This window comes from Myotis myotis, unplaced genomic scaffold (genome assembly GCF_014108235.1).
Source record: "Myotis myotis isolate mMyoMyo1 unplaced genomic scaffold, mMyoMyo1.p scaffold_m19_p_5, whole genome shotgun sequence".
Taxonomy (NCBI): Eukaryota; Metazoa; Chordata; class Mammalia; order Chiroptera; family Vespertilionidae; genus Myotis; species Myotis myotis.
Window position 1 is genome coordinate 50,918,939 of NW_023416357.1, and position 27,153 is coordinate 50,946,091.

Here is a 27,153-nt window from a genome sequence, read left to right on the forward strand (position 1 = left end):
TATAAAAAAATGAAAAGGCTCATAGTTCAGATAACAAACACTTTTAGTTTCAGTTAAACTGGAAAAAAAACCCCAACAAATCACATAAATTTGAAAAACCTGCCTAAATAACTAATAGTTTTTGAGTATTTCTCTGGCTTTCTGGACCATTACAGTAAGTATTCTGGCTTGTCTCACAAGTTCTATATCTAGATTGGGTTGGTGTTGGTTAGGTCCACCTAGGTATGCAACTTTGTCTGTTCCCAGAAATCTCAGAATTTGAATGAGGCCAGTCAAGCCTTTGATTGCAGAAGAGTGAACTTCCCTATGGAGGCTGTCCCAACTATGCTAGTAGAATTGCTGGAAAGAAAAAGAAAACATGACTGGTTATTCCCCAAGCCCACATGGGAGAAATAGAATACAGTGTATCTATATTGGAAAGAGTAAAGTTTAGATTGTTAACATAGGAAAAGTGTTAATAATTGAGTCTAAAAGGTTGAACATCGGAATTTGATTGTCAGGAATATTACAAATTTTCATTCCTGAAACTATTAAGAATAGAAGTATACAACTCTTACTTTCATCTTAGAATGATTTGAAGACAGGGATGCTATGAAATAGTTTTATCATCATCATCATCAATCATATTTATGGCTTGCTGAAGCCATTCTCAAAGTGTAGCCCTGGGGTCTCTGATATGTTTGAGGAGTTCTCCAAAGGTCAAGCCTAATTTTATGAAAATACTAAGATATCTTTCTCATTTTATTGACAAGTGCACTGCAGAAGCAGTGGTTGCCACAAATATGCTGTCTGGTAGTTCCTTGTATGACTTGAGGCAGAGGCACTAAACTGTATAAGTCGTCATTGCTTTATTCTGCCCCACTTGCCTGTAGTTTAAAAGGTGCAGATTTTCACATAAGAATATCTTTGATGAAGCAGTCCAGAATATTAATTTGTTAACATCTTGACCCTGGAATCCCTGTCTTTTTAGTGTTTCATGTCACAAAATGAGAATCACAAATAAAGCACTTCTGCTTTGACCAAACATGGTAGTTGCCCGGAAGAAAAGTATCTGCTAGTGCCTTGTGAGTTCAACTAGCTGTGCTTTTCATGGGACATCACTTTTACTTGAAAAATATGACTGACAGATTTTGGTTATTTGGACATGGGTATCTGGAATGCATTTTCATGAAAATGAAGTGAGTCAGTGACTACAAGAAAAACTACTGATAGTACTTGTTGCCAATGATAAAAATTTAAGCTTTCAAATAAAAATTAGAATTTTGGAACACTTTCATCTGCCAAAGTGAGCTTGCCTGTTTCTCAATACTTAAAAACCTTGCAGTTAGCAAGTGTGACTTATTTATTTTGTAAAATGAAATGTGTCAACATTTGGCAGATCTGTGAACCAATAGTTTCCAGATAATCAATGCATATTATTACAAAACCATGCCTGGGTAAAAAGATTGATTCAAAATGTAAAATAGACCAATGGGTTTTAATGTATTAGAGTATGATTTCACATTGCAACTTAACTCTAAGAAACTACCACTTGTCAAATTTTGGTTAAAAATATCAAGGAAGAATACCTATAGCTATCTAAAAAGACTATTAAATCCTCCTCCATTTTTATATTTTTATACAAACCTAGACATTCTTTATATACTTAAATCAACATAAATAGCAAAAGACAAATTGATTGCAGAAGGAAATACTAAAATTTAGCTGTCTTCTATTAAGGTAGACATTAAAGAGATTTGTAAAAATATAAAACAATGCTCCCTTATTACTAACTTTTTGTTTTAGAAAGTATACTTATTTCTTATAAAATATGTTGCTTATTTGTAAGCATGTAATGAGTTTATTATTGCTGTTTTAAAATGATTAATATATCAATATTTTTTCCAGTTTTCAGTTGTAAAATGGTAATATCAATAGGTTTCAACAACACAAGCAAAAAAATCCTTAGTGTTCTCAATAATTTTTGTGAGTGTTCAGGGGTCCTGAAACAAAAATATTTGAGAACTGCTGGTTTAATTTATGCCTGGAATTGTCTTTGGAACTTAAATTTTATGCTTATTTGCTTCATTTCCAGAAATAAAAACCACTGTCATCTCTAGATTCTTCTCAGTGACATTGGAAAGTTAACTTTTTTCTTAGCCCTTCAAAAATGCTGAAGGCAATAAACACCCTTTAAAGACTTCTGAGTTGTATTATACTTTTTACATTTGTATAGACTTATAAAGTAATATCAAAGTTAAAATGAAAATATAATCACGTTAAATAATGCAAATATGTAGAATATGACATCATCTACTCTTTGGCATATTGAAAGAGATGAGAATTATTTTTTATTTATTTATTCCCTCGTAACCAGGAATACCATGTCCTGGCAAATAGTAGGCGATTAATAAATTAAAGCTGAATGAATGAATAAACCTGTATGCAGTTTGGAGCCCTGATGAGGCTTACTTTGGATCCCAAGTGAAACCTATACTGAACAGATGATGGTTCTATAGCCTAGTAACCACACTCTCATGTTACCTTCCTGTATTTTATATTTTATGTACTTTATATGTTATTTTCTCTCCACCTTATTTTTGCCCTATTTTTATATGTCCTACAATCTTGTATATCACCTAATTATAAATTAATGAGGTTGCTCTTTATAGTGATTCATAGAACTTACTAATCTCATTATTTTACATTTATAACTAATACTTGGGATATGTTTTATGTTTATAAACTCATGACTTAAGACAAAATTTAGAGACATTTTGAGAGCATCTTTGTAAAAGTGAGAATATTATTTAACTTGGCCTGTGTTTGGTTTTAAGTGCCTGCCATATGTTATGTGAATAGATTCCTTTAGATAGAAGTGATATTGATATAATCTGATATCACTCATCATCACCCAAGCATGTGGCAAAATAAAAAATTAATTGGATGTGTAATTGTTTACGTTTAATCTTCTATTTCAATAGAGAAAGCCAATTCATGGCTCAGAATGGTACATTCTTTTTTCTAGGAAAATACATATCAAGAACTCTTCTCAATGTTAACCTTTAAAATTACTCTTGTGCTAGTCTGAAGACTTGGCAACCGCCTGACTTGAAAGGGAAAACAGTAATGGCTTCTATTGTTTCTTGTGAAAAAGGAAGTGATGATGGTTCTGATGATTATTATTTGGTGTTTTGCTCCTTCATATATTGGCCTAAACATTTGCTTGTATCATCAGTCTAAAGTCAATTAGATGAATATTTTAATAGTAGAAAAAATATTTTAATGATTTAATCTCTCTGCCTTTCTCATCTTCTGGTATTGATAATTTCACCCTCTGGTTCAAATTGGACAGCCTTGGTTGTTTTGGGCTTCCCATGCTAGTCGACCCGCAGGCAAATAAAGGAGTCACAGTATTGCCCCAGGGTGTGTGGTCTTGTTCATTCTGAGGCACCAGAGTTGCTGCCACACTTTGAAGTAAGAGTGCTGATGTTCAGTAAAACTCAGAGGATTTACTGGTACATCAAGTGCTTCATGCTCATTGATAACTTTTTTTTTAAAATTAAATCTTTATTGTTCAGATTATTACATTTGTTCCTCTTTTTTCCCCCCATAGCTCCCCTCCTCCCAGTTCCCACCCCACCCTCCGCCATCACTCCCCCGCCACTGTCCTCATCCATAGGTGCACGATTTTTGTCCATTCTCTTCCCGCATCTCCCACACCCCTTTCCCCCCCAAGAATAGTCAGTCCACTCCCTTTCTATGTCCCTGATTCTATTATAATCACCAGTTCATTCTGTTCATCAGATTATTTATTCACTTGATTCTTAGATTCACTTGTTGATAGATGTGTATTTGTTGTTCATAATTTGTATCTTTATCTTTTTCTTCTTCCTCTTCTTAAAGGATACCTTTCAGCATTTCATATAATACTGGTTTGGTGGTGATGAACTCCTTTAGCTTTTCCTTATCTGTGAAGCTCTTTATCTGACCTTCAATTTTGAATGATAGCATTGCTGGATAGAGTAATCTTGGTTGTAGGTTCTTGGTATTCATCACTTTGAATATTTCTTGCCACTCCCTTCTGGCGTGCAAAGTTTCTGTTGAGAAATCCGCTGACAGTCGTATGGGTATTCCCTTGTAGGTAACTGAATTTCTTTCTCTTGCTGTTTTTAAGATTCTCTCTTAAGTCTTTTGCTCTTGGCATTTTAATTATGATGTGTCTTGGTGTGGTCCTCTTTGGATTCCTTTTGTTTGGGGTTCTCTGCGCTTCCTGGACTTGTAAGTCTATTTCTTTCACCAGGTAGGGGAAGTTTTCTGTCATTATTTGTTCAAATAGGTTTTCAATATCTTGATCTCTCTCATCTTCTGGCACCCCTATAATTCGGATGTTGGTACACTTGAAGCTGTCCCAGAGGCTCCTTACACTATCTTCGTGTTTTCGGATTCTTTTTTCATTTTGCTTTTCCGGTTGGGTTTTTTGCTTCTTTGCATTTCAAATCTTTGATTTGATTCTTGCGCTCCTCTGGTCTGCTGTTGGGAGTCTGTATAATATTCTTTATTTCAGTCAGTGTATGCTTAATTTCTAGTTGGTCCTTTATCACAGCATTGAGGGTCTCATTAGATTTCTTGAGGATCTCACTATATTTATCGGCGGTCTCACCAGTCTTTTCGAGGGCCTTACTAAATTTATCGGTGGCTTCTAGACAGTTCTTGAGAGACCTTAAAAGTGTGGTTTTGAACTCTATATCCTCCATTTCTGTCATTTGTGTCCTGTTTCTTTGTCTCCGCATTTTTTATGCTTTCTTGGTGCACCCCCTTGTGGTCTTTGTGCGCAGTCTTGTTGTAGTTAAGCCTTGATTGTTGTAGGTAATACTGGGGGGGATTTGACTTCCAGGCTAACTGGCTGTGAGAATCAGCTGTGTCTGCAGTGGGAGAACTTCTGTCCTCTAGGGAGGTGCTAACCTAGCCTTTGCCTGAGGCTATCCTGCAAATGCCTCTGTGCAAGGCTTGGGCAGGGCGGGTTCCAGCGGATCAACAGGGCGGGTGGAGCAAGCAGTTATGGCTGCTCTCAGTCCCATCCCCAGAGGCTCTGCCTCTCAGTGTCCCAGCAACTGCTGCAAGTACCTCGGAGAGAAAGCTGTCCTCGAGTTCCGACTGATACCAGACAGTCCCGCTTCTCCCGTTTGAGTCTGGGTCCCCAGAGACTCGCCTGGAACTGGAGCTCAGAGCCTGAGACTCCCTCCCGATTGAAAACAACAACCACGCCCTCAGCCACCAGCCTGCTCCGCATGCACCTCCGCACCTTAGTATTTTACTTCCGTTCTGCGCCTCCTCTGAGTCTCGGTATGCTTTTCTATTTCCTTCTAGTTGTAGAATTTCCCCTCAGCCAGCCTTCCTGTGGTTCTGGGTGATGTCCATTCTGTCTTTTAGTTGTATTTTCGAAGTGGTTGTGCGAGGCAGCAATCTCCGGTGTTTACCTATGTCGCCATCTTGGTTTTCTCTCCTCATTGATAACTTTTAACTTCCTGTTTGTAGAAAAATTTCAAATCTGTTCTTTCTAGCCCTAATGTCAGTACTGAAATGGCTTTATCTAATGTTGATCAGAGTGCTTATGATTGATATGAAAACCAGTGACATATATAAGGATTTATATTTTGATCTCCATTCAGTTGTAGTTTTTTCCAATGAATTGTGTTTGCTCACATAAAACAGAAACTAAATCAAGAGACTCAGAATTTAAGCATATGAAGACCATATTCTAAAAGATATTACAACTTCTTGCTCCATAAAATGAATAAGCACTATCTTAAACTGTTTAGATAAAAATGTTTTCTACATAACATAGACACACATACACAACATGTATATAGAGTTGACTCTGCATCTCTGCAGATTCTGTATCCTTGGTTTCAACCAAATGTGGATCGAAATATTTGAAAAAAAGTCATGTTGCCGATAGGTACTGTGTAGTTCTGCAGTTGTAGTAGGCCAGTGGTGGTTGTATCTGTATGGAACATATGAACACACTTTTTTTTATTACTATTCCATAAGCAATACAGTATAACAACTATTTACATAGCATTAAATTATATTTGGTATTTTAAGTAATCTAGAGATGATTTGAGGTATAAGAAAGGACGTGTGTAGGTTATATGCTAATACTACACCTTTTTATATAAGGGACTTAAACATTTGAAGATTTTGAAATCTTTTAATGGTGTGGGTGGTCTTAGAACCAAAAATAACCTGTGGATACTGAGGAATGACTATGTTTATATGACAGAAATATCAAAACTAAGTTAAGCAAGACATAAATGTCCTTGACCTAACTATTCTCTCCCCACCAGGCATTTCTCAAGGCTCTCCCCACTTGCACTTACACCACCCTCAACATGATTCCCTCTGATCCACGCAATTATATCATGTTCAGGCCTGGAGTGTTCTCCTGATGTCATGTTTCACCCTCTACCTCTGACTTCTGCCCCAATTGTTCTGTCTGTGCTTCACTCATAGAATTTGAGTTGTCTTTTTCTTTAGACTTAGCCAGAGAAAGAACTATGCTTTTATTTTTTTCAGAAAATCTTTTTTTTTTTTTTTTTTTTTTACAGTTCTGAGTATATGAAACAGTTTTTTTTCTTTTTTTTTTTTTTATTATTAGTTAAGGTATTACAAATGTGTCCTCATCCCCCCCATTAACCCCCAACCTCCCCCCCCACACACACTCATGCTACCATCCCCCTGTTGTCCATGTCCATTGGTATGGCTTATATACATGTATACAAGTCCTTCGGTTGATCTCTTCCCCTTACCCCCGCCCTCCCCTACTTTCCTTCTGGGGATTGATAGCCTGATTGCTGTTTCTCAGTCTTTGAGTCTGTCCCTTTTCATCAGTCTATGTTGTTCTCTATAATCCACAAATGAGTGAGATCATGTGGTATTTATCTTTCTCTGACTGGCTTATTTCACTTAGCATAATGCTCTCCAGTTCCATCCATGCTGTTGCAAAAGGCAAGAGTTCCTTTTTTTTTACCGCAGCATAGTATTCCATTGTGTATATGTACCACAGTTTTCTAATCCACTCATCTGCTGATGGGCACTTAGGCTGTTTCCAAATCTTAGCTATGGTGAATTGTGCTGCTATGAACATAGGGGTGCATATATCCTTTCTGATTGGCGTTTCTGGTTTCTTGGGATATATTCCTAGTAGTGGGATCACTGGGTCAAATGGGAGTTCCATTTTTAGTCTTCTGAGGTAGCTCCATACTGTTCTCCACAGTGGCTTCACCAGTCTGCATTCCCACCAGCAGTGCAGAAGGGTTCTTTTTTCTCCACATCCTCTCCAACACTTGTTGTTTGTTGATTTGTTGATGATAGCCATTCTGACAGGTGTGAGATGATAACGCATTGTCGTTTTGATTTGCATCTCTCGTACAATTAGTGACTTTGAGCATGTTTTCATATGTCTTTCGGCCTTCTGTATGTCCTCTTTCGAAAAGTGTCTATCTAGGTCCGTTGCCCATTTTTTTATTGGATTGTTTATCTTCCTTTTGTTAAGTTTCATGAGATCCCTGTAAATGTTGGAAATTAAACCCTTATCGGTGGTATCATTGGCAAATATGTTCTCCCATGTAGTGGGTCTTCTTGTTGTTTTGTTGATGGTTTCCTTTGCTGTGCAAAAGCTTTTTATTTTGATGTAGTCCCATTTGTTTATTTTCTCTTTAGTTTCCATTGCCCTAGGAGCATTATCAGAGAAGAAATTTCTTCGGCATATGTTTGCGATTTCGCTGCCTGTGGATTCCTCTAGTATTTTTATGGTTTCCCGTCTTACGTTTAAGTCTTTTATCCATTTTGAGTTTATTTTTGTGTATGGTGTGAGTTGGTGATCTAGTTTCATCCTTTTGCATGTATCTGTCCAATTTTCCCAACACCATTTATTGAAAAGACTGTCTTGACTCCATTGTATGCTCTTGCCTCCTTTGTCGAATATTAATTGGGCATATTGGTTTGGGTTGATTTCTGGGGTCTCTATTCTATTCCATTGATCTATATGTCTGTTCTTGTGCCAGTACCAAGCTGTTTTAAGAACAGTGGCTTTGTAATACAGTTTGATATCTGGTATTGAGATCCCTCCTACTTTGTTCTTTCTCAGGATTGCTGCAGCTATTCGGGGTCTTTTTTTATTCAGACCCCATAGAAATACAAAGGATTGTTAGAAAATACTATGAACAACTCTACTCCAACACACTAGACAACCTGGAGGAAATGGACATATTCCTAGATAAATACAACCTTCCAAAACTTAACCAGGAAGAATCTAAAAATCTCAATAGGCCAATAACTATGGAGGAAATCGAAGCAGTAATCAAAAAGCTTCCAGCAAACAAAAGCCCGGGGCCAGATGGCTTCACAGGGGAGTTTTACCAAACATTCAAGGAAGACCTAAAACCTATCCTCCTCAGACTATGTCAAAAGATCCAAGAGGAAGGAGCACTTCCCAGCTCATTCTATGAAGCCAACATCACCCTAATCCCAAAACCAGATAAAGACAATACAATGAAAGAGAATTACAGGCCAATATCCCTCATGAACATAGATGCCAAAATCCTCAACAAAATCCTAGCAAATCGGATCCAGCAGTACATCAAAAAGATCATACACCATGACCAAGTAGGATTTATCCCAGGGATGCAAGGATGGTACAATATCCGCAAATCAATAAATGTGATACATCACATAAACAAATTGAGAGAGAAAAACCACATAGTCATATCAATTGATGCGGAAAAAGCATTTGACAAAATCCAACACCCTTTCTTGATAAAAACTCTCAGCAAGATAGGAATTGAGGGATCATACCTCAACATAATAAAAGCCATATATGACAAACCCACAGCCAACATCATAATCAATGGGCAAAAACTAAAACCATTCCCCCTAAAAACAGGAACAAGACAGGGATGCCCCCTCTCACCACTCCTGTTCAACATAGTACTGGAAGTACTAGCCATTGCGATCAGACACGAAGAAGAAATAAAAGGCATCCAGATTGGAAAAGAAGAAGTAAAACTGTCCTTATTTGCAGATGACATGATACTGTACATACAGAACCCTAAAGACTCCATCAAAAAATTATTAGACTTAATAAATGAATTTGGCAATGTAGCAGGATACAAAATTAATGCTAAGAAATCCATGGCATTTCTTTACACCAATAGTGAACCTACAGAAAGTGAAACTACAGGAGCAATCCCATTTACCATTGCACCAAAAAAATTAAAATACCTAGGAATAAACTTAACTAAGGAGGTAAAAGACTTATATGCTGAAAACTACAGGACACTGAAAAAAGAGATAGAGGAAGACATAAACAGATGGAAGAATATACCGTGTTCATGGATTGGTAGAATCAACATCATCAAAATGTCCATACTACCCAAAGCAATTTATAGATTCAATGCAATCCCCATTAAATTACCAACAGCATATTTCACAGATCTAGAACGAACGTTCCAAAAATTCATCTGGAATAAAAAAAGACCCAGAAAATCTTTTGTATCCATAGTATCTAGTATAGTGACTGGCACACAGAAGGTATCAATGAATGAATTATATGCACAGTTAATTTACTATCATTCTTTTTGCTTTATTTATCCCTATAAAAGAACAGGAGACAATGAATGGAGTTATTTATTTATTTATTTATTTATTTATTAGCAGGCAAAAATATTTCTGGAGGGATGTAGAAGCCTCCTTGGAGTTGTAGAAATTTACAGAACTAAGATTATGGTAAAAGGTTTGTATGAAAGCATTGTGATTGTATCACTGAACTGAATTGCAATATAATTATAAATATTTTATGTTCAATTTCAGATCGCAGAGGAGGGGTCCACCATTTCGTGTGTGGTGGAGCGGACCCGAGGAGCTCTGGGTTACGTACATGTCTTTTACACCATCTCGCAGATCGAATCTGATGGCATTAATTATCTTGTTGATGATTTTGCTAATGCCAGTGGGACTATCACATTCCTTCCTTGGCAGAGATCAGAGGTAAACCCTACCTTCTTTGTTTCTTTGACAGGCTCCTGGAAAGCTCTTTCTGATCTGTTCTGGTATTTATTTGCAGCTGCTTGATATTTAAGCAATTTAAAATATTTAGGCAATTAGGTATGTGTCAGGGTATAAAATATTAAAAAAAAATTTTTTCTTACTGATTTCAGGGAGGAAGGGATAGGAATAGAGAAACATCAATGATGAGAGAGAATCATGGATTAGTTGCCTCCTGCACACCCATGATTGAGCCCGGCCACGTGCCCGACCAGGAATAGAACCGTGACCTCCTGGTTCATAGGTTGGCGCTCAATTACTGAGCCATGCAGGCTGGTCTGAAATATTTTGTATTTATGCAAAAGGAAATTAAGGATTTTGAATGGTGTGATGTGTGTTATAGTTTTATGTGTACCTTAATCCCAGTAGAATAAAGGTGGTATAGCTTGGAGGTTTATTATTGCAGGGTTTTTGTTATTACTGATACAATGGGAAACGGCGGAATTCTGAATGGTATTTTTTTACGCAATGAGAAATTCTTGTAACTATAATCTCATTTTATTTTTAAATTTGGAAAGAATGAGGTGATTTTTATTTTGTTTTGAATTACAAGTGCTCTCCAGTGTTACCAAAACTTTTGATGAACCATCATTGCATTTCTGAATAGATGCTCCAGAAATAAATGACACTCTTTGTAAGTGAAATTGGGATGAGACCTCTTCCTATATCAGAATTAATTTTAAAAAAAATAGATTTAGTTATACCTTGATCAGTTTCAAACACTTTTCACTAAAATGAACAATTATTTTAGTATGTATCAACACTTGAAAAATATTTATTGCTTCAATTTTAATGTACACTTGATGTTTTGGAGTCACTTTTCATAGCAACATTTGTCAGCTTGCATTCTAGAGGTAAGACATCTTAAATCATCAGGCTGTTGAGTGTTCCCCTTAGTTAAAGAGCAGTGGCATTATTTTGGGTAGTGAGCACATTGGCTGTGTCATGTATTACTTTCTTAATGAAAAATTAACATTAGCCTGCCCAGTGTGGCTCAGTAGTTGAGCTTTGATCTATGAACCAGGAGGTCATGATTCAATTCCTGGTCAGGGCACATGCCCAAATTGTGGGCTCGATCCCCAGTGGAAGGCATGTAGGAGATAGCCAATCAATGATTCTCTCTCATCATTGATGTTTTTATCTCTCTCTTGCTTTCCCTTCCTCTCTGAAATCAATAAAAATATATTAAAAAACACACAACACAAATATAATTTAATTGCTCTTCTATTCTGGGAAGTGATAAATAATTTATACATTCTTCATTGCTTAATGCTTCTGGATTTTTATTTGTTTAGGTTCTGAATATATATGTTCTTGATGATGACATTCCTGAGCTAAATGAGTATTTCCGTGTGACATTGGTTTCTGCAATTCCTGGAGATGGGAAATTAGGTTCAACTCCCACCAGTGGTGCAAGTATAGATCCTGAAAAGGAAACTACAGATATCACTATCAAAGCCAGTGATCATCCATATGGTAACTAAGCCCTTTTGCAAGAATAATCCTCTCTTCTCTGGGTGTACTTGGTCTTGTTAATAAATTCTTAAGTGATTTTTTTTACAAATGATTTATGTAGAACTCCTTCAGACCCTCTTGCTTCTAAGCTCTTGAATTTCTAAGCTCCCATTTTGAGGGACATTGCTTATGAAGGAAAATTTAAAGGTTAATTTCTGAAGTTTAATAATATATTTTCAAAAGTATATGTAGGATTATTTAAAATGAATGAAAGTGTTTCTATTCATGGCTATCAAAACATTTAAAAATATTATCCTAGTGTGATAAGTTAACATCTAATTAATTTAAATACTTTGTAATTTATTAAGCATTAAGAAGTGGAGTTTTTATTATATAGTATATATTAAATTCTTTTGTCTTATGCTGAAAAATTATAAATTCCTTAATTGGGGAACTATTATAGAAAAACTGAAACTGTTTTCTGCATTGAAAATTTAAAGTTCTTTTATAGGAATAAAGCAAGAATATCTATTAAAAGGTCTGTGTAGGAATGGGGGATAAAAAAGGAATATCTGTAATACTTTCAACAATAAAGATAAATAAAAGGTCTGTGTAGGAAAAGTGGGAGGCTCTTCAACTCTGTTTTCATAGTTAAATTTAAAAAATGTATTACAAATCTTAAGTTCAAGAATGAGTTCTAGAAACCCAAATATGAGTAAATGTTTGATGATATATACTTTAATACCCTTTCACTATTCTTTTTATTGATACATAGGTCAGTTTTTTTAAAGACTTTTTTGGGTAGAGACAAGAAAAATTAACACTTTAATTTTTAACATTCTGAAAACTAAACATTTTGTGTCAAAAGCATGTTAATCAAATCTTCATTAAAGTCCTTTATAAATGATCAAAACAATTGTGCAAGACTGTTTCAAATGAATAAGAAATTCTTCCCAATAAGAAATTGGGCCAGAATGCCCTGCCTCTCTCTGTTTCTGCCAGGCTTGCTGCAGTTCTCCACCGGGCTGCCTCCCCAGCCTGAGGACACGATGACCCTGCCTGCAAGCACTGTTCCACACGTCACGGTGCAGGAGGAAGATGGAGAAGTTAGGCTATTGGTCGTCCGTGCACAAGGACTCCTGGGGAGGGTGATGGCGGAATATAGAACAGTGTCCTTGACAGCATTCAGCCCTGAGGACTACCAGGTAAATCACTTCATCCTTCTGAAGTGGTATTTGCTCTTGTAAAACACACAGTCCTTGGCAGGAGTGGAAGGGACGTGGCACTGTACCTGGGACATAACTAAACAAGGAAAATAAGCACCGATGGCTTTTTAAATTTATGTAAATTAATGTACTTCAGTCCCTTGAAGCCAGAATCTTAAATGGCTATCATACTGATTTCACTGGGACCTTATATTTGTCATAGGCTTCACCTGTATTTATTTTAATGTTATAGGTTTTGTTCTGATATATTTAAAATTGTATTTCTTACACATTTTATATCCTCTTGTCTGCATCCATCAAACAAAACCAAAATGATAAAGAAATTATATGTTCATGTCTTTCAATTTTAATTATTTTTTTTTCTCCAAGTGAGAAGCAGTGTGGTACTGGGAAAAAAAGTCTAGTTAAATTTCTCTTGTCCTGACATTTATTGTATCTTTACCTACTTTGGTATGAAAGATACTCCACAAGACATCTCAGCTTGGCTTAGGATTGTCTTCTCTGCATCCTCTTAAAGAACACTTTAGTTCTTATATTGTCTTCAGTTTCTAGGTAATCTGAACATTCCCACTTTCCAGTTGTATTAGCCTTTAATTTAATAACTAAAACAAAAACAACACAAACCTACGTTCCCCTTCTCCATTACAGTTGGAAAGCTAATACCTTAGGGGACATTTGTGAGGGTTTTCAGTGGCCTAGATGCCCTGCTTCTCACCTGTTACTACTTTGAGTCTTTATATCTGGAAACCTGATAACCTTTGCTCTTACCAAGTCTCTATGATGCGTCAGCTATCTCTGGTCTATGTTAACACAGAAGTAAGATTTTTGAAGCTGTGCATGTGAGTACATGTGTATGTTACAGGGAGGGTGGGGAGGTGCCAGGAAGGATCTGTACAGAATAGGAGACAATTGAATATCAGGTATCACTGTTCTGAACTATATTCTCATATACAAAGATACAGGTGATTCTCACTACCCAGGTATTTACTTTAGCTCTCAAGTGATATTAACCAACTGATTAATAACTGACTCATAGTTGTGGGAAGTGTTCAGAGCTGGGACTCTGAGAGACAGGTGGGTGATGACATAGTCTGGGTAGTCAAGGAAGACTTTCTTGGGGAATTTATATCTGTGCTGAACTCTGAAGTTTAAAGTTGGAGGAGAAAACCAGTAAGCTAGATCCGTGGTCGGCAAACTGTGGCTCTCGAGCCACATGCGGCTCTTTGTCCCCTTGAGTGTGGCTCTTCCTAAGCCTTAGGAGTACCCTAATTAAGTTAATAACAATGTACCTACCTATATAGTTTAAGTTTAAAAAATTTGGCTCTCAAAAGAAATTTCAATTATTGTACTGTTGATATTTGGCTCTGTTGACTAATGAGTTTGCCGACATCTGAACTAGATGAAGGGGAAAGAATTACTTGAAACTGGTGGTAAAATGGCATGAACCAAATGGTAAAATGGCCTTAATTAGGGAAAAGCACAGGCTGGCAGAAGAACAGTAAGAAGACCAGTATTTCTGGAAAGATGAGAGATAGTTGTGGTGATAAAAGATAAGGTATGCAGAGACTGGATCATTCTAGGCTTTACAGACTGTATGGCTTTTATTGTGAAAACAAGGAGAAGTAATTGAAGTTGTTATGTATTTATAAAATATCATTAGGCTGACCCATGGAGAATGGAATTAGAAGATGTAGACACTGCATGCAGAAAGACCAGTAAATAGTCCATTTTATGGAGCAAGGCAAGAGATGATAGTATCTGGGACTGGGCAGGTAACAGTGTAGATGAAATAGGTGGGCACAAGAAATATTGAGTTAAATACTCAATGCAGATACAGGTAGGATTTGAGGATTGTTTAATGTGAAGGATAAAGCAAAGAGGGTATCAAAGTGACTCCTCTGTTCCTGGCATAAGCAACTTGCTACTCTATAACTTTGTGCTGAGGAGAGGATTAGGTAAGGCATAGATTTTAAGGAAGATCAGAATTTAAAATTCTAACAAATTATACGAAAAATTCGAGGTAGATGTTAATACTTAAGTCTGGAATCAGAGGTTAGAAATAGAAATTTGAGAGTTGGGAGCACATAAATGATATTAAAAGTCTAGAGTATGATAGTTTTGTCTAAGGAGAGAGTTTAGATTCTGATGAACAGCAATTTTTAGAGATCACAGGAGAATGTTAAAATTGACAAACAACACTAAAAAGGATGAGCTGGAAAGGAAGGTAAGACAGGAGAGTGGGATATGATGGAATACTGGAGAAGAACATGTTTCCAGAGGAGGAAGTGGCCAATTATGTAAGATTTGCTAAGGTCAAGAAAGATGGTTTCCTAAGACAGTCACATGTTATTTCTGTTAAGACTTGCAGAATTACCCCACTGACAACTATACTCCTGGAAAAGTTAATTACTTCCTTTTTTGAGCTAACTATGTGTCTTTTATTGCAATTGTTACTCTGTTTGAATTATTGTATTACATACTTACACTTCTTCTGGAATGTTCTTGATGGAGTTAGAGATTTGTTTTCACCATTTAAAAATATGTATATTTTTATTGATTTTAGAGAGGAAGGGAGAGGGAGAGAGATAGAAACATCAGCAATGAGAGATAATCATTGATTGGCTACCTCCTGCATGCCCCCTACTGCCCACAACCCTGGATATGTGCCCTGACTCAGGATCGAACCATGAACTCCTGCTTCATAGGTAGAGTCTCAACCACTGCGCCATGTTGGCTGGGCTGTCTTGACCATTTTTGAATCTGAAGTATCGAAAATGGTGCCATGCACATGCTATATATGTTTGATAAATATTAAAAAAGTTAATGAATGTGTGATTAAGGGAGTTGGTACTTGGGTTGCTCATTTTACCTTTGAAATCATTAATAGTTCAATAAGATGATATATATGTTACACAAGGCAGCATTAGAAAAACTTAATATAAAAAATGCTCATAAGTTTAGGGGAAAATGCTTATATAAGAAATAGAAAAAAGGGCCTTAAGACTGAATTTAAATAACGTTTTGTTTCTTGTAGTATGTGAAGATCTATAATATGGGAGACCTATATTATACAGTGCAGTTTCAAGTATAGACAAGGAAAAGTTAATGTCCAATGGACCCATATTTATTATTGCTTGGAAAAACTCTCAGGACAGAAATGCCATTATTATTATGTATTATATATTTAAATTACTCAGTTATATAATTTAAGTAATTCTAAACATTCTTGTTCAAGAGAATTTTGGTCATCTCATGGAATTCTTCAGAAATTTATATTTCTCATTTGCCTGGATTACATTTTTGATGAATAGGCAAATAAGAAAGAAAATTTTTTTATTTTATTTAGTTGGGGAATATTTAGTTGGAATTTATATTGAACACTATATGTATTTACTTCAGTATTTCTAATTTTATATTTACTTAGGTTCTTCTGTTTCAGTATTTAAAATAATTTTGGACAGAGAACATTCTCATTCTGTACATTCACATACAGAATAATTATAATCTAATGGATAAATCTCTCATTTGCATTTCAGAGTGCTGCTGGTACCTTAGAATTTCAACCAGGAGAAAGATATAAATACATTTCTGTTAATATAACTGATAATTCTATCCCTGAATTGGAAAAATCTTTTAAAGTTGAATTGTTAAACTTGGAGGGAGGAGGTAAGTCTGGTGACTCAAAAATATCAAATATTTGTCCACACACCATGATTGTAATTCTGTTATGGAAATATGTTCCTTTGAATTAATGTTACCCTTTTTTCCATAAATGTGTATATTACTAGTTTTTGGAAAGAACAGTTTGAACATTAATAATTGCTTAATGTATATAGACAATCCTATGGATCATCCCTTTCTTGGTAAAAAGAAAATGTTTTATCTTCCTACATAAATGTATGATACTAGTTTTAGAAATCAATATTAAATTCATAGTTTCATTTACATATATTTTTGCTGTGAGGATTGGTTAATTCTGAGTTAATATCTCTAATTTTTATTATAAGGATACCATCTACTGTGGTATTTTTTCCCCCTTTTTATTACCTGTTGGTCTATTCCTAAAGTAGGTGTGCTTTTAGAATGAAATAGGATAATTGCCCTGAATCACCAAATTGTAGTTGTCAGTCATAGTTGGTGCCCCTAAAATCAGTTCTTTCCTTTGATCCTTTATTTAATTTTTACAATAGCTCCTTTAGAGCTACTCCAGGTGTGGCGTAGGTAAGAACTAATCCTTTCAGGTAATCTATTATGAAGTGATTATCAATAAAACAGGTCAATAGTTCCTTATCCTCTATTCTGATATTCAGAAAGCTCTGATTACCAAAGAGTTTTGGAGTAAAAAAAATAATTTTTTAGTTAAACTCCTATCTATCAAAGAGAGGCTATTTATAATCTTTATTATCCCACTTACATTTACTCTTTATGTATGTTTCTTTGCAGAAGTATTAATGTGTTTGATTTTCAGGTGCTAGTAAGGTGTTATAGAATACATGTGATATGTATCACATTACCTTTGTAAATGTAAGAAATTTGAGAATTGTTATGTTATTCATCAGGGCAGTCTCTTCCAGTACATAACCTGGCATTATTATCTTCACTAGAGGCCTGGTGCACAAAATTCATGCACTCGGGGTGCCCCTCAGCCTGGCCTGAGCCCTCTTGCAGCCCAGGAGCCCTTGGGGGATGTCTGACTGGGAGTGGGCCTAAGCCGTCAGTCAGACATCCTTAGTGCTGCTGCAGAGGCGGGAGAGGCTCCCACCATCGCCACTGTGCTCACCAGCTGTGAGCCCAGCTTCTGGCGGGGCGGCGCTCCCCCTGTGGGAGTGCACTGACCACCAGGGGGCAACCCTGCTTTTATCGTCTGCCCCCTGCTGCTCAGTGCGCATCATAGCGACTGGTCATTCCACCATTCAGTCGATTTGCATATTAGCCTTTTATTATATAGGATATTTGATGAAGAAAGTCATAGTACTATGTATACATCATCCACAGGGAGACATGGGGTAGGACAGAAGTATTATGATTGGCTTTTAGTGTGTAGTGAGACTTTGGGTTAAGTATGCAAAATTTCCCCAACGTCTAATGAAAGCATGGGTGGGCAAGCTAGGGAAATAATTAAACAGCACACTACAGTTTGGTTGACTGCATAAAACAATAAAAATATGATGGGTGGCCTGTTTGGCACATAGCATGTTAAAATACCAGCTTTGCTTGTTCTCTATGGACAAGTCCCCAGATCTCCATTATTTTCATTAATCCAAGGTCACTATAAATTATTTAAAAAGTGGTTCTCTGTATCACTTATAGTTAAAAATACTATGTAACTGAACATATGTTATTGATCATTTCCTAGTATTGATTGATAAAGAACATTGAATATTCTTCAGAAATGATATTTGTGACCATAGTAATACTTGTGATTTTATGTAGAAATTTCTTCCCATATCTTTATAATACGCATTGCTGTGTATTGATTGAGCCTCAGTACTCATTTGAAAACCAGTCTTGCAGTTTCTTAGTAAGCAAATAGTGGCAGAGAATCTGATTTCCCCTCTACCCAAGGGAGTTGGAATGGGAGGTAAAGGAATCTAGATACTGTCCTCCACTTGCTGAGTCATATAGCCATGAGACTGCCTGAGAAGCAAAAAAGCTTGAGATCTAAATTCTGCTGAGAGTAAAGGAATTAACCCTCATTCCATACTAGTTTGTCTATAAAACTGATTCCACCTAAGATAGCCAGCCCATTGAATAGATGTTATGTGCTAGCCAGAGTACATTGGTATTGAACTTCACCCTTCTTTCTAACAACTAGTGGATAATATGGGGGCAAAGCCATGCAGTAGATATTCTCTGAAATCTATTTTGCCTCTTAAGTTTTTAAGACATTTCAGGTTTGGGGTGCCATAGCTTCTCATATCTGGTATATCCCAGTCCTACTGAGGGGAACAGAAGAGCAGGACAGATCTAAGACTAGCATGCCAGTCAAGGACACCAGTAGAAGCACATTGGTATGGATGTGGCCTTGCTTCTACTCCTCCTTTCCCCCCACTGCTATCATCGCTGCCCTTCCTGTCTTTATTGTCTGCAAGCATTTGGTAAAGTAATGGTGGGGGGATAAGATGTATTGGAAGTAAAGGTAAAAGTACTTTCTCTTAATTATAGTCCTTGTTTATTGCCATGGTACTTTATTTTTCATAATATTATTTACTTCATCTTTACAGCCATGCTATAAAATGTAACATTTTTTTTGTAGGTGAGAAAGTTGAGGTACCAAGAGGCTTAGTGCCTTGCTGAAGGTTTTACAGCTGGTATCTCTCATAGCCAGGGCTGAAGCAGAGAGTTTTAGACTGCCTGCCTAGGGTTCTTTCCACAGTGTCAGATGCAAAAGGGTAATCAAACCTGAAAATGGTGAACTATGGGGGAATTTGAATGTGTGGCTGGAGGGAAATGTTTGATGCATTTCCCTAATTTAGAATTGGTTGTTGTGATTGAAAAGGTACCTGTAGGAGGCATATAGGTCTGAGTGTACCCACAAACAGATATTTTTAAAATATTTAAAATATTAAAACAATTTACATTTCTGTAAATGAAAATTTAAAATTAAATTGGCAGAAATGGGAAATACCAATTACAGCTTACATGGAGTATTTCCGGAGGCTATGAATGATGTTTTTTTAAGTTGGTAGCTTAACTAATTTATACTTTTACCACTTAACAGATCTATCTTTTTGTGTGTGTGTTTGTGGAAGAATGCATATTATTGATGAATATTACTGCATTTTCCTCTTTACTGAATATGTCTTAAGAGTTCTTAATTTTCTCATTGTGTCAATGTGTGTTGTGTGGGTTGTGTCTCTGTGTTTCTCCTTGAAAAGTGACTGCTGAACTCTATAGGGTTGATGGCAGTGGTAGTGGTGATGGGGACATGGAATTCTTCCTTCCAACTATTCACAAACGTGGTAAGCAGCTGATCTAAGGCCGTTTACTGTCCTACATTTTAACTTTCCTTTTTAGAGACAAAAAATACTAACCAATATTGACACCTACTATACACAAGTCCTTCATATATTTTATCTCCTTAACCATCACAGCACTTTATGAGGTATTATTTGCCCCATGTTATAGTCACCCAGCTAGAAAGTGATCAAGTCAGAATCGAGTCGGCCTGCCTCCAAAGCTTAGATTCTCATCTCTGTATGAGCCTACTGCAGTTTCCTGATTCTAATTGGAATAGAAATTTTGCTTTAATATAATTTACAAGTGATTATTGAAAAACATTTTACATAGTCTTGAATACCTAAAGAGACGTAAATAGAACATTTATATTTTCATGTTAAATGAATCACTTTAATTTTTTTTTTTTTTGCAAAAAGAACCATGAATCTTTATATGTTGCATTTAGTCAAAACAAATGGGAAAAAGAATTTAAGAAGAGAATAAATGAGGAGAATAAGTTGCCTATTAATGTGAGGAAATATTGAAAAGATGATAATTTTTGAAGTATATTTATATACGAACATGATTCACCTTTTCCCCTCAAATATTTTTTATGTTAGGAGAAAATACATAGAATACTTGTTTCTTAAGGGAGAACCTTCTCCTTTTTCACAATCTCAGGTTTTATATGTTAGTGTCAGAACTCATGTTCCCACCCCTCTCATTTCTAACTTCCTTCAGTGCATCATGTAATCTCTGTATTTAATGACTACTATTTTTAGATTTGTTTACTTATTTATTTTTGCCTGCATCCATTAAACATAACAGTCGAACATCTCAGGAAAAGAATTACTTATTTAGATTTGGATATCTTTTTAGTTATAGGATTGGACTCTTTGGGACTAGGAGAGGTAGATCTAGAATATCATAATATGATGAAAAAAACTGGCCTAAAATTAATGCACATTTAGAAACCAAGAATCAGTTCAGTCAGATTAATGAAAATCATAGGGAAACTACTGTTTCATAAAGGGAAAAGTCATTTGGCTCATGTTCTTCTGAGGTCAGTAAAGGTCGTGGGAGACTTTCCTTATAGACTTTGTATGGAAGAATGTTCTCTTTCACAGAAAAGAAAAAGAAAAACAAGTTTTCCTTATTCATCTGCAAATGCTTATGCCGCACTTGTATATCACATTGGTACCAAAATAGAGAAAGGTCATAAAAGCATGAATATGTGTGGCAACCATTCGTGTCAGCCTTTCTAAAACAAATTAGAAGTACTCAGTGAATAGTACAACTGTTTTCAAAGGTTGTTGCCTGCCTTTTCCTTTGGTTTATAAATTACTGATTAGCATTCTCTTGCTATTTGTTGGAACTTATTCATGCAGCCAGTCTAGGAGTGGCTTCCCAAATACTAGTGACAATTACGGCCTCTGACCATGCTCATGGTGTATTTGAATTTAGCCCTGAGTCACTCATTGTCAGCGGAACTGAACCAGAAGACGGGTACAGCACTGTTATATTCAATGTGAGTACATTTTTTTCCTGCAGTCCTAGACATGTTCTGTTCTCTTAAAACTCTTTTATTGTATCATGAAGGTGTATTTTAGGTCAGTTTTTTCTATGTAGGTGGAGGGAATGAGTCTAGTGGCACAAACAATACAAATTTACCACTAAATAGTGATTTAGCATTTGTCTTTGGTTTTGCATACAAATTTATCTTACGATTTTTAGGATTCCTGACTCTTTAAGGAATGTAATGGAGCTTTAGCACATATGTATTTTTTTATTCATTCAGATATTCTGTTTAACAAACGTCTCCAAAATCTCAATGTATAACCGGACAATCAGTGGGCCCATGCTGCCTATCACTATGTGAGCCAATTAAGCAGAGACAGGGTTGAATCATTTCTGAGTGTTTATTCCAGTATTGCTGGCAGTATGGAGAGTAGCAGGCCATCCACAGAAATCTGCTCTGTATACCCCACCATAAGCCAGCTGCTTATATTGGGTAAAAGGACAAAGATTATATGGGAAAGCAGTTTACCAAATGGGCAGTTAACAGAGAAGCAGAGGGGATCTTCAAAGGGCTTAGTGATATGCAAGGGCTGGTGATTCCGTTTCTGCAGCAAACTTGTTAATCTCTTCATGACTAGAGGCCTGGTGCATGAAATTCATGCGGGGGGGGGTGGGGTGGGGGGTGGTGTCCCTCAGCTTGGCCTGCACCCTCTCCAATCTGGGACCCCTCGGGGGATGTCCGACTGCTGGTTTAGGCCTGCTCACCTGCCTGCCTTGCCTGATTGCCCCTAACTGCTTCTGCCTGCCAGCATGATCACCCCCTAACCCAGTGGTTCTCAACCTTCTGGCCCTTTAAATACAGTTCCTCATGTTGTGACCCAACCATAAAATTATTTTCGTTGCTACTTCATAACTGTAATGTTGCTACTGTTATGAATCGTAATGTAAATATCTGATATGCAGGATGGTCTTAGGTGACCCCTGTGAAAGGGTCATTTGACCGCTAAAGGGGTCGCGACCCACAGGTTGAGAACCACTGCCCTAACCTCTTCCCTGCCGGCCTGATTGATGCCTAACTGCTCTCCTGTTAGCCCGATCGCCTCCAACTGCCCTCCCCTGCCAGCCCAATTGTCCCCAACTGCTCTTCCCTGACAGCCTGATGGCTCCCAACTGCCTTCCCCTTCTGGCCTAGTCGCCCCCAGTTGCCCTCTCCCTGCCACCCTGGTCATCCCTAACTGCCCTCTCCTGCTGGCCTGATCACCCACAGCTGCCCTCTCCTGCTGGCCATCTAGTGGCGGCCATCTTGTGATGATGACATCATGTGAGGGCGTGATGCCACCGAGGCTTTTATTATATAGGATAATAGGCAGCTCCAAATGGGGAGGATTGGCTGCATTGCCAGGTGAGCTCCCAGGTCCCTTGTGTAACTGCCAGCCAGATTAGAAAGTGCCTTCTTTAATCAAAAAAACAATCACAGTTAACAGAGCATGGTTAATATTTCTTACAATTCTAGATGGTTCCCCAACATTCTATTTCTGCCCCTATCAAGTAGTTTACTACAACAAAGTTTTGTTTGTCACTCGTGTATGTGTCAAACTTACATAGGCAATCATTAGTTGTTTATGTGAAATAGGCCAGTAAACCAGGAAAAAGACATTTAGCTGAACAAACTGGCCATGCAATTTATAGCTGATAATAGAAGGTTACCTCCCTCGCGAGACCATCTAGGCTTCAGTTGTATTTTAGTTCCATGCCCAGAAAAGCAGCAAAACCAGGTGGGCACCAGCAGAACCAGTTGCAATGACAAATGACCCCTTGCCCTAGAGCTGACCAATGAGTGAAGACCAGGACCCTGAAAGGGCACACCTGGAAAACTGATGAATATTCTGCTCAAACCCTCCTCTGAGACCTCCCCTAGGATGCCCACCTGCAAGAGAAATAAAAACCCTCAACACAAAGGACCAGCACCAGCTTTCCCTATGAGGAGCATTCCTGCACCTTCTCCTCCGACCCCCGCCTCCCCACCGCCTCCCCTTCTTCCACACACAGGCACAAATCTCCTAAACTCTAAGGGACCTAAACTCTAAGGGACCCCATGAGACCTGCAACCAGTAGAGAAATGGGCAGTGGCAGCTCATCTCAGGCTAATAATCCCCTTGAACCGGTCTCCATGGCCCCGTTTTCTCCTAATGCAGCGGTTCTCAACCTGTGGGTCGTGACCCCTTTGGCGGTCGAATGACCCTTTCACAGGGGTCACCTAAGACCATCCTGCATATCAGATATTTACATTACGATTCATAACAGTAGCAACATTACAGTTATGAAGTAGCAACGAAAATAATTTTATGGTTGGGTCACAACCTGAGGAACTGTATTTAAAGGGCCAGAAGGTTGAGAACCACTGTCCTAATGAGACTTCCCAGTGAGCGAAGGCAGCCTGCCTTGGCTTATTCCTTTCCTGTGGCATTTTTAGAGAAACAAAGCTGCCCAGCCTCGGCTGTCCTGTTGCTTACTCTATGCTAAGCCCTTTTTTTTCTTTCATTGTCCTCAGCTTTAATAAATGTACCTTTAAAGTCACCTGGACTCCTGCTGTGGAATCTTTACTGCTTAAAGTTAAGAACTCACAGGCAGACCTGCTCAGGGCCAGGGACTGAGGGTTACAGAGGCCACAGCTTAACAGGCACTTCTGTCTTTAAGAAGGGGAAATGTGGATGTGGAGAACTACATACTGGCTTCTTTCTGGAAGTGAGGCACAGCATTTACACGTACATGTCCTTGGTTAAAGCAAATCACATGACCATGCTAATGTTAAAGGGTAGAGAAGTGCAGTCTTGTCTTATCTCTTTCCCAGAAGGAAAGAAAACCCACAGTGTTTGTGGACAGCAATAATAACACTATACAGGGTGTATGTGTGTGTGTATGTGATTGTGTGTACCTACTCTGCATTTTTTCCCAGTAGGACTTGAATAGTTTTCTATTGTTAAATAAACTCAGGGGAGCTAGAAGCTTGCTCAGCTTCCTGAGATTGTATATAAATAATGAAGAAAAATCACTCAAAATATATCCCTCCTGCACTCTTATGACAGATCTTCAATAAACGTTCTGGAGTAAATTGAACAACTTCAGCAACAGTGACTAATTACTCAAGAAAGAAAATAAAAAAGGATTATAGGAGAGGATAAAGTTTTATAAAATTTCTGTCTCACATTTTATTTTGAGACAACATATTTTAAGTATAAATTAAAATCATGTTTAGTTGGAACTTATTTGGAACATTTTTAAAGCTTTATCTTCTTAACATATTGACAAAAAGGCATTTCTTCCTTCTTAGATGTATTTTATGTAACCTTGGGTCAAATATGTGTTTGGTGAGTTTGTTTTTCATATTAATTTGAAGATAAAGGAAATACTATAATTTGTTTTTAAAAACAACTTTTATGGCTTTTCATTATAAATGTTACTCGTCTATTTACAATGAAGTATGTATCATAAATTCAGTAAATATAAAAATGGTAATGAATGTTCTTAAATATAATACATTTTAATTCTATTTTCTTTATTATTTATATATATTTTAATTGCAAAAATACAGATATAGTTTACTTATAAGCTACAAATGTTCAATCAGTATTTTGTTTCATTTAACAATCAGTTTTTAAATAGGACTCTCTGTGTCTTCAAAAATGGGTTAGTACATGATGTCTGCCTTTAAGAATCTCATATTTTTTAGAACAATTTATATAAAGTTGCTATCATTCTGTATTTACAAACTTCTAAGTTACTGGTTTTAATACCTCTTTTAATACATGTTAATATTCAATATTTTATAGATTATAAGAAGTCATGGAGCTCTGTCTCAAGTGACTTTGCTATGGAGCATAGACTCTGATCCAGATGGTGATCTGGCCTTCACCTCTGGTAATGTCACGTTTGAAATTGGGCAAAAAAGTGCCAACATCACAGTGGAAATATTGCCGGATGAAGAGCCAGAACTGGATAAGGCATTCTCTGTGTCAATCCTCAATGTCTCCAGTGGATCTTTGGGAGTTCATACTAATGCCACATTAATAGTTTTGGCTAGTGATGATCCTTATGGAGTCTTCATCTTTTCTGAGAAAAATAGACCTATAGAAGTTGAAGAAGCAACTCAGAACATCACATTGTCAATAATAAGGTTAAAAGGCCTCATGGGAAAAATCATGGTCACATATGCAACATTGGACGATATGGAAAAACCACCTTATTTTCCACCTAATTTAGCCAGAGCAACTCAAGGAAGGGACTATATACCAGCTTCTGGATTTGCTCTTTTCAGAGCCAATCAGAGTGAGGCCACAATAACGATTACAATTTTGGATGATGATGAACCAGAAAGGTCAGAGTCTGTGTTTGTTGAACTACTCAACTCTACTTTAATAGAGAAAGTACAAAATCGTCCAAGTAAGTATCCGTTAGTGTATTATTACTAATATTATAAATAATAATTCTAAAACAATAAGTTAAAAATTTGGTATATAGAAATTCTATAAAAATATTAAGCTCTAAATTTGAAAGCATCATCTTAGTTTACCTATAGGGTAAATGGTAGTGGGACACTTGAAAATATGAATGTAAAGTCTGTTACATTCCAAGCCTAAAGTTGTAATCCAGTGTAACTGACCTCTAGTAACTATCTATACTAACAAAAGGGTAATATGCTAATTAGACTAGATGTCTTCCAGATGTCCTGGACAAAGCCATGGTGGCAGGGGCTGAGGCCGAGGCACTTAGGGTCAATCAGGCTGGCAGGGGGAGAGCAGTTAAGGGCGATCAGGCCAGCAGGGGATCAGTTAGGAGCATCAGGCTGGCAGGCAGAGGCGGTTCGGGGCGATCGGGAAGGCAGACAAGTTAGCGGTCAGGAGCCAGCAGTCCCGGTTTGCGAGAGGGATGTTCCAGATTGGAGAGGGTGCAGGCCGGGCTGAAGGACACCTTCCCATGCATGAATTTTGTGCACTGGGCCTCTCTATATATAAAAGCCTAAGCAACTAGCCGGCTGGTAGCTATGATGCGCACTGACCACTATGGGGCAGATGCTCAATACAGGATTGGAAACCACAGGCATGGAAACATGGAACAGACTGATGAATCTCAGAGGGAAGAGGGCATGGGGGAGGGCAGGAAGAGATTAACCAAAGATCTTGTATGTATACTAGAGGCCCGGTGTATGGATTCGGCCTGGCCTGCGCCCTCTCACAATCCAGGACCCCTTGGGAGATGTCGGAGAGCTGCTTTCGGCCTGATCCCTGCAGGCTAGGTTGAGAGACCCCCACTGGTGCACGAAGGGCCTCTAGTTGTACTATATATTGTAACTTCCAAAACATTCTGTAATTAATCCGGAGATTCCAAGGACAGTCCCGGTAGCAAGAGCTGGAGCCTCTCACCTTAATCAACTCTGGAAGATTTTTTAAGCAACAGAAGCTCTTTGTATTGGCCAAGTGGATCTGACAACTGCATGAGGGCAGGGCCACAGGGCTGTGGAGCACTAAGAAATCCTGTGAATTTGTGGGTCATTGAGATAGTTGAGAAGACCCTGGTTGGGATAAGAATGAGGAATCAAGAGTGATCCACAGAGGATCTGGTAGCTTCTATTGGAAAGTATAAGCCACTCTCCCTGGTATTGTGTGGCTCAGTGGCATCGTAAAGAGAGTGGGGTAGTACAGGTAGGGGTAGAGTGCTGGGCTTGAGCTGATGCAAGGAACACACAGTTTTTAAGTGAGCTAGATAGAAGTAAAACAAGGAGGGATTACTACATATACCGGTGACTAGGAGCTGTGGGTACTGGTGTCAGATAACTATGTTCCAATTATAATAATAAAACTATTTTTAGCCTCAGTGTCCTTATGGGCAATACAGAAATATTATAGGACTTAAATATGATAATACATGTGAA

At 37.5% G+C, this 27,153-nt stretch overlaps 1 protein-coding gene across 1 annotated transcript in view; it reads left to right on the forward strand.

The window, feature by feature from the left end:
- The window catches only part of ADGRV1 (adhesion G protein-coupled receptor V1), a 459,983-nt gene that overhangs the window by 60,906 nt on the left and 371,924 nt on the right, over positions 1-27,153 (forward strand). Inside the window, exons 23-29 of the mRNA XM_036308704.1 lie at positions 9,853-10,029; positions 11,382-11,562; positions 12,544-12,746; positions 16,304-16,433; positions 19,646-19,729; positions 21,095-21,234; positions 25,055-25,664. Coding sequence (XP_036164597.1) covers positions 9,853-10,029; positions 11,382-11,562; positions 12,544-12,746; positions 16,304-16,433; positions 19,646-19,729; positions 21,095-21,234; positions 25,055-25,664 — 1,525 coding nt within the window. The remainder of the gene's footprint in view (positions 1-9,852; positions 10,030-11,381; positions 11,563-12,543; positions 12,747-16,303; positions 16,434-19,645; positions 19,730-21,094; positions 21,235-25,054; positions 25,665-27,153) is intronic.